Source organism: Triticum dicoccoides, chromosome 3B, assembly GCF_002162155.2.
Source record: "Triticum dicoccoides isolate Atlit2015 ecotype Zavitan chromosome 3B, WEW_v2.0, whole genome shotgun sequence".
NCBI classification, from domain to species: Eukaryota; Viridiplantae; Streptophyta; class Magnoliopsida; order Poales; family Poaceae; genus Triticum; species Triticum dicoccoides.
Window position 1 is genome coordinate 79,680,019 of NC_041385.1, and position 13,244 is coordinate 79,693,262.

At 47.1% G+C, this 13,244-nt stretch overlaps 1 protein-coding gene across 1 annotated transcript; it reads left to right on the forward strand.

Moving 5' to 3' along the window:
- The first annotated feature begins 3,205 nt into the window (after positions 1-3,205).
- LOC119280850 (wall-associated receptor kinase 4-like) lies at positions 3,206-7,856 on the forward strand. Its single transcript, XM_037561556.1, has 3 exons — positions 3,206-4,365; positions 4,511-4,675; positions 6,679-7,856. The coding sequence occupies exons 1-3, from the start codon at positions 3,255-3,257 to the stop codon at positions 7,659-7,661; spliced, it is 2,259 nt and encodes a 752-aa protein (XP_037417453.1). The 5' UTR covers positions 3,206-3,254; the 3' UTR covers positions 7,662-7,856.
- The last annotated feature ends 5,388 nt before the right edge of the window (positions 7,857-13,244 follow it).

The following is a 13,244-nucleotide window of genomic DNA, read 5'->3' on the forward strand; positions in this document are numbered from 1 at the left end:
GAGGGGCCGGCCAGGGCAAGAGGCGCGCCCCTCCCCTTGAGTCCGTATAGGACAAGGAAGGGGGCCCCCTTGCCTTTCCCCTCTCCCACTCCTTCCTTCCCCCTCCTTCTTGGACTAGGAAAGGGAGGGGCAAACCTAGCTACTTGGAGTAGGTTTCCCCCTCCTAGGGCGCGCCACCCCATTGGCCGGCCCCCTCCTCCTCCCCCCTTTATATACGGAGGAGGGGGGCACCTCTAGACACACAACAATTGATCTCTTGATCTCTTAGCCGTGTGCGGTGCCCCCTCCACCATAGTCCTCGATAATATTGTAGCGGTGCTTAGGCGAAGCCCTGCGACAGTAGAACATCAAGATCGTCACCACGCCGTCGTGCTGACGGAACTCATCCCTGACACCCTGCTGGATCGGAGTCCGGGGATTGTCATCGAGCTGAACGTGTGCTGAACTCGGAGGTGCCGTACGTTCGGTACTTGGATCGGTCGGATCGTGAAGACGTACGACTACATCAACCGCGTTGTCATAACGCTTCCGCTCTCGGTCTATGAGGGTACGTGGACAATACTTTCCCCTCTCATTGCTATGCATCACCATGATCTTGCGTGTGCGTAGGAACTTTTTTGAAATTACTACGTTCCCCAACAGCCATTTGCTTCTCCATGACCCAACACGAATCTGAAAAGGAGGTGCAGCGCCGCCGCGTGAGGCTTCGGGCGCGGCTTCAAGCGGAGGCAACTACCGCAGCCCTCGGGATGCAGGCTGCCACGACAGCTCGCGACATGGAGGAGGCTTTGATAGCCCACGAGGCGGCATAGAAGGAAGCCCTTCATGCCCGCATTGCCGAGAAGCGATGGAGGAGGGTGGTCAAGGCGATGGCAAAAGGGAAACTACGGCGATCCATGCCATGGCCAAACTTCCTCCCAAGGAGGAGAAAGACGAGGACATCGGTGGATCGGACAGCTCCAGCCTTGAGCAGATCCGCCTCGATCCATTTTGCATCTTTGACCGCTACTGCCTCAAGGACGACAGGGAGGGTGAAAGGATCGATACGGTCGACTAGAGGGGCGGGGGTGAGTAGGAGACTACAGATTTTAATCTTTCTTGTCAATTTTAAGGTTTAGCGGATAAATATGGTTCACTAGATATGCAACTAGGTGAACACAACCTATATGATAAGCAAACTGAAAGCTAAATATGCTAGGCGACAATCTAATTAGCAAGTCAACAAGCATACAAAGCAAACTAAAGTGCGGGGAAGGATTAACCACAAGTGAGGTGAGGACGCGGATTTTATCCAGAAGTTCACTCTTCCTTGGGGAAGAACTACTCTCCGTTTAGAGCGGTGCCGGAGCCAAAGCTTGCGGAATGCCACAAAGGCTCGTCGTAGTCTCTTTCGAGTCACCCGCAACGGATGAGGCTCGAATCACTTGGGGTTGGTCTTGAAGGTGACCACCACACATTTACAAACTTCTCCGGAGCACACCACAAGCAAGGAAGCTTGCGGAGGAACCTCTAACCGCCTAGGAGCCCAAGCTCCAAAAGTAACAAGACAATGGGGAAGAAATGTTGCGGGGAACGCGATTTGGTTTGGTCAATATGTAGATCGGGTCTTGCTCTCCCAATCCCCAAAGTTTCAACAAGTTTGGGTGGAGGGATTGAGTGTATTGAGCAAAGTGGGGTGTAGCAATGCTGGAGCCCAACAAGACATTAGGGTTGGAGATGGAGAAGGAAGAAGGGTGGCTTTTATAGTTTTCTTGGCCGGGTGGCCGTTTCTGCCCGTTGGACCCTGTGCGCATGGGCTAAGTCAGCCCCGTGCGCACGGGGTACTCAGGAACAAGCGCACCACCCCGTGCGCACAGGGTACTCAGGAAGTTACGCAGTACCCGCATGCGCACGGGGGTCAAAAAACCCCGTGCGCATAGGGTATCCAGAAACTTTCTGTTGTGAGCTCTCTGAGTACCACACGCAAGCACACTACTGATATAAGTGGTAGGCGTGGGTAGGCTGGTGTTTAGGTTTTGGCAATGGCATTCCCACATAACACAGATCCACACCGACCCCTCTTAATAGTGCGGTCTTTCCTACGACTCGAATTGAACCAAAAAGAAAACCTTCGAATCGCCGATAGACCACGCTTTTGATCTTTTTGATTTTGGGGGGGGGGGGGTCGCACACCTCCATCAAGAACAACTTGGAACCAATATCCTCGGATAAACTTTAGCACCCGTTATTAGTTTTTTTAACCACATTGTCACCACACCAAAATATACTTTAAGTGACACTTGCACTTTCAAAGGGCAAGGGCAAGGCCGCTGTGGATGAACTCCTCCGATCATCGTTCTTGTCGTTGTTAGTAGGGCATGTCAAATTTTGGTAATCGGTGACATGTGTTTAGCTCCGTAGGACGTTGCATGATCCAATATGGATTCAATTATTCAATTTAGATGCATCCGGTTGTGGAGGAGCAATTTTCTGTGATGTCCGATGACTATCCGCGGGCCCACAGGCGTGTCCGCAAGTGCTTTGGGACCAAAATTTGGCAAGTGTGGTTGTAGATGCTCTAAGGGCCTCTTTGATTCGTAGGATTTAAAAACGCGGCAAAAGGGAAAGTATAGGATTGAAGTGGCATTGCTCATTTGAATTCTATAGGATAAACAAGGAGTGTTTGATGCTGTTGAATTATTATTTTTATAAAAAATGCTTCAAGTGGATGTTAGATTTTCTATGAAATGCAGTATAAATGATTTCATAGGAATTATATGAGATCCAATCGTATGAATCAAACGACCAACGTAGAAAAAAAAATCCTAAGAATTTCTTTGGATCAATAGCAAAGGAGCCCTAAATCCATTTCCCCGTAGACAGGATCGCCGTGTGAACGGACAAGACTTGACACGAATAAATAGGCAACAGGACACCATAAATTCTAACACTGTTTCACCCGCAAAAAAAAAATTCTAACACTGTTTGGTTTCTGACTCTCCATGTGACGAACTTCAACACTCCGGCTTGGACAACCTGCACGCGCAGTGAATTCAATTCACCCAGGTCGCCAAGTTCGTAGAGTTCATATTAGGTGGCCACCATGACGTACGTACTTGCATCTTACGTTAGCAAGCAAGCATAATACATAGCATTGCCGTGTATATATATGCATCATCACACCAACACTTGTTGCTCACATCCTATATGAGCATTGCCACCCATACTCTCCATTGAAGCCCACCATCCATAGTTCTTCCATACTACTCTCCACCATGGCCACGCCTCTTTGGCAATTCCATTCCCGGCGGCGGCGGCTGAGGCTGCCGACGATCCTACTCATCGTTGCCGCTGCGACTGACCTCTTCGTCCTGGCTGCTTCTGCTGCTGCAGAACAACAGCAAATGCCCGTCGCCCGCCCGTATTGCCGCGACAAGTGCGGCAATATCAGCATCCCCTACCCGTTCGGCATTGGGCCGGGCTGCTTCATTGCTCAGCAATTCGAGGTCTACTGCAACGACTCCACCAGTCCCCCTCGCGTCTTCCTTGTTGTCGCACCACGTGAGACATACCAGCTAACGGGCGAGGCCATCATATCGGCTCGTGACCGGTTCCCTTATGTGTTCGACGAATTGGCGTTACCGCCGTCGCCGATCGAGCTGGTTGACATATCGGTCGAGCGGAATGAGGTCCGGGCATATGGCGCCGTCTCATCTTACTGCCGTCAATCCACCACCAAGCATGTGCTCAAGCTTCAGCTTACTTCTGTGGGGCCTGCCAAGACCATGTGGCCGCTCAACTTGTCGAAGCGCAACTCTCTCGTTGGCATCGGCAAGAATGTCGAAGCTAGGTTGGCAACCCGCATGTACATGGACTACCCAAGCTCGGATCCATGGCTAGAGTCAACCTGCACTTCAATCGTCGAATTCAGTGGTTTCAAGTCACCCACAAACGGGTCGTGCTCCGGGTATGGCTGCTGTCAGGTCCCCTTCGCGGCTGCAGTAGATGACACCCCACCGGTAGAATTTGCGGTGTCGTTCAAGCCCGATAACTCTACTTGGGTGGATTGGGAAGAACACCCGTGCTCCTACGGAATGGTGGTGGAGAGTTCATGGTACAACTTCTCTTCGCTGGACCTGTACGGCTATGAAGTGCTATCCAGGAAATTCCAAAGGGGCGTCCCCTTCGTCATCGATTTCGCCATCATAACCGAACAGAACGGTTCATGTCCGGCTGAAGGCCAGCAGCCACCTCTGGGCTACGCGTGCGCCAGCGGCAACAGCTTTTGTACCAACGCAACAGCCTTTACAGACGCTGGCTATTTTTATGTCTGCAAGTGCAAGGAGCATTACGAAGGCAACCCCTACGTCAACAATGGATGTCAAGGTACACATGCTATTTATTATTTTAGATTCATACACACAAATTTTGTAGTATAAAACATTACATAGATTTGCCAATTCTCTCTCTATATATATATATGCGTACTTCTCCACCGGCCGGATATTTAATCGTTACTTACTTCTTTCAGACATCGATGAGTGCAAGAACCGTGATTTGTATCCATGCTCAAGCGACGGGGTATGCAAGAACAGGCTTGGAGGCTATGACTGTCCATGCAAGCGCGGAATGAAGGGTGACGGCAAAGCAGGAACCTGCAAAGATATAGTCCCATTAGTCGCTAAAGTGGTCATGGGTAAGTATCGTGTACTTAATTAGTACTCCCTCCGTCTAGGTGAGTAAGTCATCTTAGATTGTGCACCGTGACCAAGGAGGAGGGGAAACGAGAGACCTTAATGTTTATTTGCTAATTAATAGCATTGCATGCAACGAACTAACCACTGCATGTCGTGTTTGGTATTCTCAAGTCACTAAAAGCATGCACATCCCTCATCTCTTATTGGTTGATATGTCAAGAAACAAAAAACAAGGTAGAAGTTAATGCACCGTGCCTAAGTGTTTTGGGATTATTTGGTTTTCGTAAGATGACTTACGCACCTAGACGGAGGGAGTAATTCATTTTTTGTGAAAAAATCCAATCTGAACCCGAGCTCATCTGCACCTGCGCTCACGAAAAAAATCAAAATAAATACTAAAAAAATTCAAAAAATTCCAAAAAAAATGGGGTGGTGGACAATTTGATGCGTGAGGTAAGCTCCAATTTTCAAAACATTTGGACTTCTGTGCAGCTCTCAGAAAAAAAGACAAATCGGAGGTCTGTAAAAATGTGTACTGTTCATATACTGTTCTAGTCTGATTTGTCTTTTTTGCTGAGAGATGCACAGAAGTCCAAATGTTTTGAAAATTGGAGCGTACTTCACGCATCAAATTGTCAACCACCCGATTTTTTTTGGAATTTTTTGATTTTTTCTGAATTTTTTACGATTTTTTTTGACCGGGTGCAGATGCACCCGGGCACCGAAACGCCGCTCTCATTTTTTGTTTGCTACTTGCATTTAGTTAGTTTTTGCATTTTACTAGACTAGGGTAGTTTAAATTTATATTTCTTTACGGAGGGAGTAATTCATTTTTTGTTTGCTACTTGCATTTAGTTAGTTTTTGCATTTTACTAGACTAGGGTAGTTTAAATTTATTGAGCGATGCAGATTGATATAAACAATACTCCACAAAGAATTGGTGTGTCCATTTTACCACCTGCTATTGTGACTTGCGAGTAATCATGCATAGCATGCAGTAACATGTACCGTGAAGAGAGCACAATGGCTTAAATAGGGGGTTAACCGTGTCATTTAGTATGTCAACTAATTAAGGAGTAATTACTGCATATGAGGAGTAATTAGTAGCCAGTCTAGTGCAAATATACCACCAGGCAAATTAATAGCCGATACCAATCATTAATCTTTTGACATGGAGTATTCTCACTCAAATCGTTAATCTTTTGACATGGAGTATTCTCACCCAAATCATTCTTCTTTTGACATATGGAGTATTTTTTTAATCTAAAAATGATCAGGCAAAGTAATACTACCTCCTTCCCAAAATAAGTGTCTCAACTTTGTACTAAGCTTAGTACAAAGTTGTACAAAAGTTGAGAGACGGAGGGAGTAGTTATCTACAAATTAACTAGGCAAATTAAAGGCCTTCTTTACATGGGGTATTTAGTTTCTCACCCAAATCATTAATCTTCAAGCACTTTTGCTTTTATACTTGCTGGCATGCGCACCCAATGCTGCTGTAGAAGGATCCTTATAACGCTGTTCTGTGTGTTACATTTTCAATGAAAATGGAACTAAGTCCAGAGAGCCATTCGACCGGAAAAAATTATGTCTTCAAATTCCATGTTAAAAAAAAGTCATCAGGCAATAACTTGATTGTCGCTGATGTACTCAGCCAATCCAAATCATCAAATGGTAATATAGAGATTTTTAGGTTGATTTCCTAACAGATACAAATGGGCATACATCACTATTTAGTATTTCTTTAAACTGTCTTGATTTCTCATAATTTTTATAATTTATACTAGAGGTGCAGTGATTATCTTTGGCACACTTGTTTGGAAGTCCTAGTCCCTCATCAATCTTGATGCTTATTTTGTGCTACTTCTAGTGTTATTTTACTGCAGACCGCAAATAGATTATTGAGAGGTCGTTTCCCTTTTTACGTACTATCTTTGTCTACTAATAAGTCGGTTAATGTAAATTGTAGTGGTATAAATTAGTTTGTGTCTTCTCCATGCAGGTGCAACAGGTTTTATTTTCGTCATGGTTATATTATTTCTTATTATTCTTCAAAAAGAGAGAACAAAGACAAGAGAGTTTTACAAAAAAAATGGTGGGCCTATATTAGAGAAGGCAAAGATAATAAAGCTTTTCAAAAAGGAAGAGCTCAAGCCTATTATAAAGAGTGACAATTTTATTGGAAAAGGTGGCTTCGGTGAAGTTTACAAGGGTCTTCTTGCTAATGAACTAGTTGCAGTCAAGAAGCCCATCAGTGGGAGTGTACTAGAGACTGAACAATTTGCAAACGAAGTCATCATCCAGTCTCAAGTCATACACAAGAATATTGTTAGGCTCATAGGTTGTTGTCTTGAAGTGGACCTTCCAATGCTAGTGTATGAGTTTCTCTCCAAAGGCAGTTTGGAAGACATTCTTCACAGTGACAACAAGGTGCCTGTCAACTTGGACCTACGTTTAAGAATTGCTGCAGAATCAGCAGATGGTCTAGCTTATATGCACTCAAAAACCACAACTAAAATCCTGCATGGTGATGTTAAACCAGCAAATATACTCTTGGATGACAATTTTGTGCCGAAGATATCAGATTTTGGCATATCGAGGTTGATTCCGAGAGATAAACAACATACCCTATCAATCATTGGTGACAGAACTTATATGGATCCAGTATATCTACAAATGGGGCTACTAACCGAAAAAAGTGATGTCTACAGTTTCGGAGTAGTTATCTTGGAGCTTATTAGCAGGGAGAAGGCCACATATTCCGACAATAATAGCCTCGTACAGAAGTTTCTTGAAGCTCACAAGAAAGAGAGGAAAGCAACTGAGTATTTTGACAAGGAAATTGCAGTACCAAGAGATTTAGGGCTTCTTGATAGTCTAGCAGAGATGGCTGTGGAATGCCTCAGCCTTGATGTGGATCAAAGACCAACAATGACAGAGGTAGCAGAGCGCCTCCTCAAACTGTTCCGATCTCGTGAGTTGTAAGTTGTAACTTGTTTGTAAGGTGATGCCCATTCTAGTTTGTGTGAACAATATGTACGTCCAGTAAATTAAGATAGACAACTATCGCTGTGGTAATGTTTGTCTTATGCTGTTTTGGTGGAAAAATTGTAGGCGTAGAGGCAGGGGTGGTCTCCCTTGGTTCATTTGTACTGTACCGTGACTCATTGAGTAATTGTGTGTTCTAAGTGAGCAAATGTTGTATCGATTACTTAAATACTTCTGTTGCTTTTGGCAATAAAATCCATTTGTCCTTCAAGAATGGCCATGTTTAAGCTGCACACAAAAATGCATATGTACCACCCAATTGAATTTCTGAACGTATCTTGTTCTGTTGTGTTGGTCTTGGAGAACTGTCGAGTGTATTACTGAAACAATGGCTATGTGAATTGTGAAAGATTATCAGAATGTATTTTTGTGTGTGTGTCAATCCTTTAACCGCTGTGGGAATGATGGTTTGCCATGATGCTGATGTTGTTGTTCTGCGAAATCTTCCCCATGCCGTCCGTAACATGCATGATCCAACTTCCCCGTGCAAATTCCTGCATTACTGAGGTTGCCATGTTGGTCCAATCAATTGTACACTTCTCTAATATTCTCAGTCGGTTGCCAAGTCAAAAACACACGCATAAGATGGAACTAGAGAAGGCACGAGAATAAACTCTGAATTCTTGGCGTGTATGATCAACTTATGAGCAGGTAAATCTCTGAATCTGCCTAGCAGAATTTGGTGCTCTGCTTCAGTGATTAGCGCTACGTTGACCCAGCACCAAACGTTCATACGCTACCCTACTAGAACGCCCATGTCAGATAGAACAAGACAGCTCCAGAAGGATCATTGCACCAAATCACCAACCGTGGAAAATAAAGAAAGGGGTAGAGGAGAGGGCTTCATGGCGGCCTCCAGTAAATCCTCCCGATGTCTATCGGCTTGTGGCTAACACTAGGCAGAAAATTGCGGACGGTGGTTGGCGTTACAAAAACAACACTAAGCTAAGAGCATCTCTAACCACCCGACGGTTGTTGTAGTTGACGAAATAGGTTTTCGCCCCGCTATATAGATTTAGCAACCACCCGATACAACAAAGAGTCCAATATTGGGGCAAACAGCACAAGCACGCCCAAAAGAAACAAAAGAGAAAGAGCAGAGAAAAAAAATGTCGACAACGTCGGATCGACGAAAACAATGATGACCCGCAACCGCTGCGCCCACCGGACATTTACCACCTCACACCTAGCATCTTGAACCTCCGCATACCAAGCAACACCTTCAGGAAGGAACAAGACGACGACAACGCTGCTGCCCGGACAATTCTTAGGGTTTCCCCCGGTACGCGGAGGGGCGTGGGGAAGGGGAATACCCGTCGCCCTTCAGGAAGGAACGGTGGCGCCTACAAGCGTCACCACGTCGGTGCTGACAAGCTGGCAGGGGTTTCTCCCATCCACCAATCACCCATATCCCCGAATGGTCCGATGCGCTCCACCTTTCATGCCGCCCACCAACATGCGTCGTCACGGTCTTGCCATCATCACCGCCGCCTCACCATGGTCAACGAAGCGAGACCGACGAGGTCGAAAGAGAGCAGCCGGGAACGAGGAGCGGCGACGACAGCAGCCACGCGAGAGGGGACAACCTCCACCGCCATCGGTGGTCACAGACCGGACGCAGCGAGAGGAGCACACTGGGCCCTCAAGGCCAGGACGAGCCCAAAAGGGGCTTGTGAAGCGCCCTCGCCACGCTGCAATAGGCGCACCGCCGTCTCCACAACCCCCTGCACAAGCCGCACCTCCTCTGGCCCCGCCGGAGCCGCCGCAGACGAGATCAAGCCAGTCCCACCTAGACCCAAATGGGGCCCAAAAGGAGACCAGATCTAGGCCGGGAGGGTATCGCCACCATCCACCGCGCCAGCCCGCCGCCCCCTAGCCATCCGGAGCCGCGCCGCCAGAGCAGTCGCCGCCGCCGGAACCTCGGCAGACCGGGGAGCACCGCCGCGGGTCACCTCCACCCGAGCCAGGGCAGCGTGCGCGGGGAAGGACGAGGACGCCGCCGACACCATGCGGGGCAGGGCCCGATGGCGCAGGCCGGCGGCGGCGGGAGGAGGGTTAGGGTAAGGGGGACGCTGGGGGCGGCGAGAGGAGCCCCCCGGTCGCCTCGCTCGGGGAGGCGACACGGGGGGAACGAGAGGGAGGGAAGGGCGGAGCGGGGGGAATGAGAGGGAGGGAATATAACGCCCTCGATGCGGCTATATCTCCCATGTGTCGAAGCACGACTTAGAGGCATAACCGCATTGAAAGCAATGTCGCAAGTGAGGTAATCTTCGCACAACCCATGTAATACATAAGGGAAAAGATACATATTTGGCTTACAGTCGCCACTTCACACAATACATAAATAAACATCCATCATCTAGATTACACTCAAGGTCCGACTACGGAACAAAAATAAAAGAAGACTACCCCAAATGCTACACAGATCCCCGATCGTCCCGACTGGGCACCTCTACTGATCATCTGGAAACGATACATAGTAACGACCAAGGGCCTCATCAAATTCCCACTTGAGCTCGGTTGCGCCATCTGCGCCGGTATCCTCGGCACCTGCATCTGTTTTGGTAGAATCTGTGAGCCACGAGGACTCAGCAATCTCACACCCGCGAGATCAAGGCTATTTAAGCTCATAGGTAGGAAAAGGGCAATATCGTGGAGCTGCGGCAAGCACTAAGCATATATGGTGGCTAACATACGCAAGTGAGAGCGAGAAGAGAAGCAACGCAACGGTCGAGAGGCTAGAAGTGATCAAGAAGTGATCCTGAAACTACTTACGTCAAGCATAACTCAAATCGTGTTCACTTCCCGGACTCCGCCGAGAAGAGACCATCACGGCTACACACACGGTTGATGCATTTTAATGAAGTCAAGTGTCAAGTTATCTACAATCGGATATTAACAAATTCCCATCTGCCTCATAACCGCGGGCACGGCTTTCGAAAGATTATATACCCTGCAGGGGTGTCCCAACTTAGCCCATCATAAGCTCTCACGGTCAAGAAGGATATACCTTCTCCCGGAAAGACCCGGTCAGTCTCGGAATCCCGGTTCGCAAGACATTTTGACAATGGTAAAACAAGACCAGCAAGACCACCCGACTGTGCCGACAAATCCCGATAGGAGCTGCACATATCTCGTTCTTAGGGCACACCGGATAAGCTAAGCGTACAGGTACCGACGTAATCCAAGTTGCCAAGGAATGGTCCCGCACGGTGCTCTAGTTTGGACCAACACTCAGAGGAGCACTGGCCCGGGGGGTAACTAAAGATGACCCTCGGGCTCGCGAAAACCCAAGGGAAAAAGGCTTAGGTGGCAAATGGTAAAACCAAGGTTGGGCCTTGCTGGAGGAGTTTTATTCAAAGCGAACTGTCAAGGGGGTCCCATAAATCACCCAACCGCGTAAGGAACGCAAAATCAAGGAACATAACACCGGTATGACGGAAACTAGGGCGGCAAGAGTGGAACAAATCACCAGGCATAAGGCCGAGCCTTCCACCCTTTACCAAATATATAAGGTGCATTAATTAAACAGGAGATATTGTGATATCCCAAAATATCCATGTTCCGCCCAGGAACAAACTTCATCTTCACCTGCAACTAGCAACGCTATAAGAGGGGCTGAGCAAAAGCGGTGACATGGCCAATCAACGGTTTGCTAGGACAGGATGGTTAGAGGTTTGACATGGCAATAGGGAGGCATGATAAACAAAGGCGGGTAGAGCTAACATAGCAAAAGAGCGAGCAGCTAGCAAAGCAAAGATAGAAGTGATATCGAAGGTATGGTCATCTTGCCTGCAAAGTTCTCAGAGTTGTCGAAGGCTTGATCCTCGTAAACGTTCTCAACAGGTTCCTCGTTCACATACTCGTCTCCTGGCTCTACCCAAAGCAAGAACACAAGCAAAGGAACCACAATAAATCACGGTGCAATGCTCAAGCAACATGATGCAAAACATGACATGATATGCGAGATGTGATATGCAATGCATATGCGTGCTCCGGAAGGGAAATGATGAACAAGGCATCAACTTGGCAAACCAAGTATGCCGCTGGAAATATGAGATGATTTCGGTCGAAATCGATATGAAGATCACCGGAAACGGATGCACGGTTTGCAAATGGCAAGCAAAATAATAAGGGCACAAATCTGCAATTAACAGCACGATACTACTTAGCATGCAACAAGAAACTATGCTACAGCACCCCAACATACAAACAAAGCATATGGCAGTGATCTACAGGAGGTGCTTAACAAAATAGGAACACTGAGCTACGGCTAAATCACATAATAACAGGTCCAAACAAGCATGGTGAAAGTGCAAAAAATATAAGACTGGACATGGCATAAACAGCATCAGGAAGCAATGTTCAGAGCAAGTTATCAACAAGCTACAGGAACTTATAATGGCAAAATAAGACATGGCATGAATCTACTCAAAGCATAGATCAAAAGTCACTTACTGACCATAAGCCAAAAAGGATCAGAAGAAATGATGGCATGCATGTAAACATAGCAAGTTTCGGTAACAGATTCAGCAAACAAAGCATGGCATTGACAGATTTACGAAGGCACCTTCGTGAGCTCGATGCACTCACTACAGAGCACCTCATGATAAACTAAGCATACATCCATCAAGAAGACATGGCATAGAAGCTATACATGGCAAGAACAACATCATATCATACACGGATCAACTACAACAACCTCGTAAAAATTGAATATCATGTAAACAATCTGCCAGGAAACATTTTGTAGCAAAAGTAGAGCACGAAAATGGCATGCTAGACTACTCCATAATTCCACACAAGGGCATGAATGGATAGAGCATAACCATATGTTCAAAACACCCTTACTGAAGTATCCCTAAATATGCATGGATCTCTCTGTAGCAACATGTTTACATGGCATCACAATAACAGCAGAACAGGGACCAAAATCAGCAATATCACGAAGCCTAGTTTGCATGCTTGTGCTAGTCACCACATTGATCACAAAAATACATGGCATACATCCTGTAAAGCTGGCATGGCATAGATCAAAACATATGTAGGGCTCAAGTTCATAAGATGCACACATTAATCACGGCAAAAATGACAAAAGTGCAAGTTCTGTTACGAAAAAGAAACTAACATCACATAGCCCTCTTCCAATAGCATTTCGGGCATCAAGATTAGCTCAAATGTAAATGATGCAATGGAATGAAATGATGTACTCTTCGATACGAACAATTTGGTATGCTACACGCCCAAAACGGAGCCACGGGTGCAAAGATGTGATGCAATGAAGATGCAACAAAATATGACAGGAAAATGACTTAGACGATTTCTGCGGTCGGGGAAAGTCAACCTAGCGTTGGATCTGAGATCCGGAGGGTTTCGCCGGAGTTCCTGTACGCGGGAGGTGAGGGAGGAGGCCGGGGCACCGTGGGAGAGGCGGAGGCTCGCCGGGGCGCGGTCGCCGGCGGGGTTGAGGGAGAGGCGGCGGTGCTCGGCGTCGAGGGGCGGCGGCGGGCGCCGGGCGAG

What these genes read in the sequence shown, in the direction of transcription:
- LOC119280850 (XM_037561556.1), top strand. Translation starts at nt 3,255, where the DNA reads ATGGCCACGCCTCTTTGGCAATTCCATTCCCGGCGGCGGCGGCTGAGG. An exon ending in CGTCAACAATGGATGTCAAG is followed by an intron (nt 4,366 to 4,510) that starts GTACACATGCTA and finishes TACTTCTTTCAG; the next exon opens with ACATCGATGAGTGCAAGAAC. An exon ending in AGTCGCTAAAGTGGTCATGG is followed by an intron (nt 4,676 to 6,678) that starts GTAAGTATCGTG and finishes TTCTCCATGCAG; the next exon opens with GTGCAACAGGTTTTATTTTC.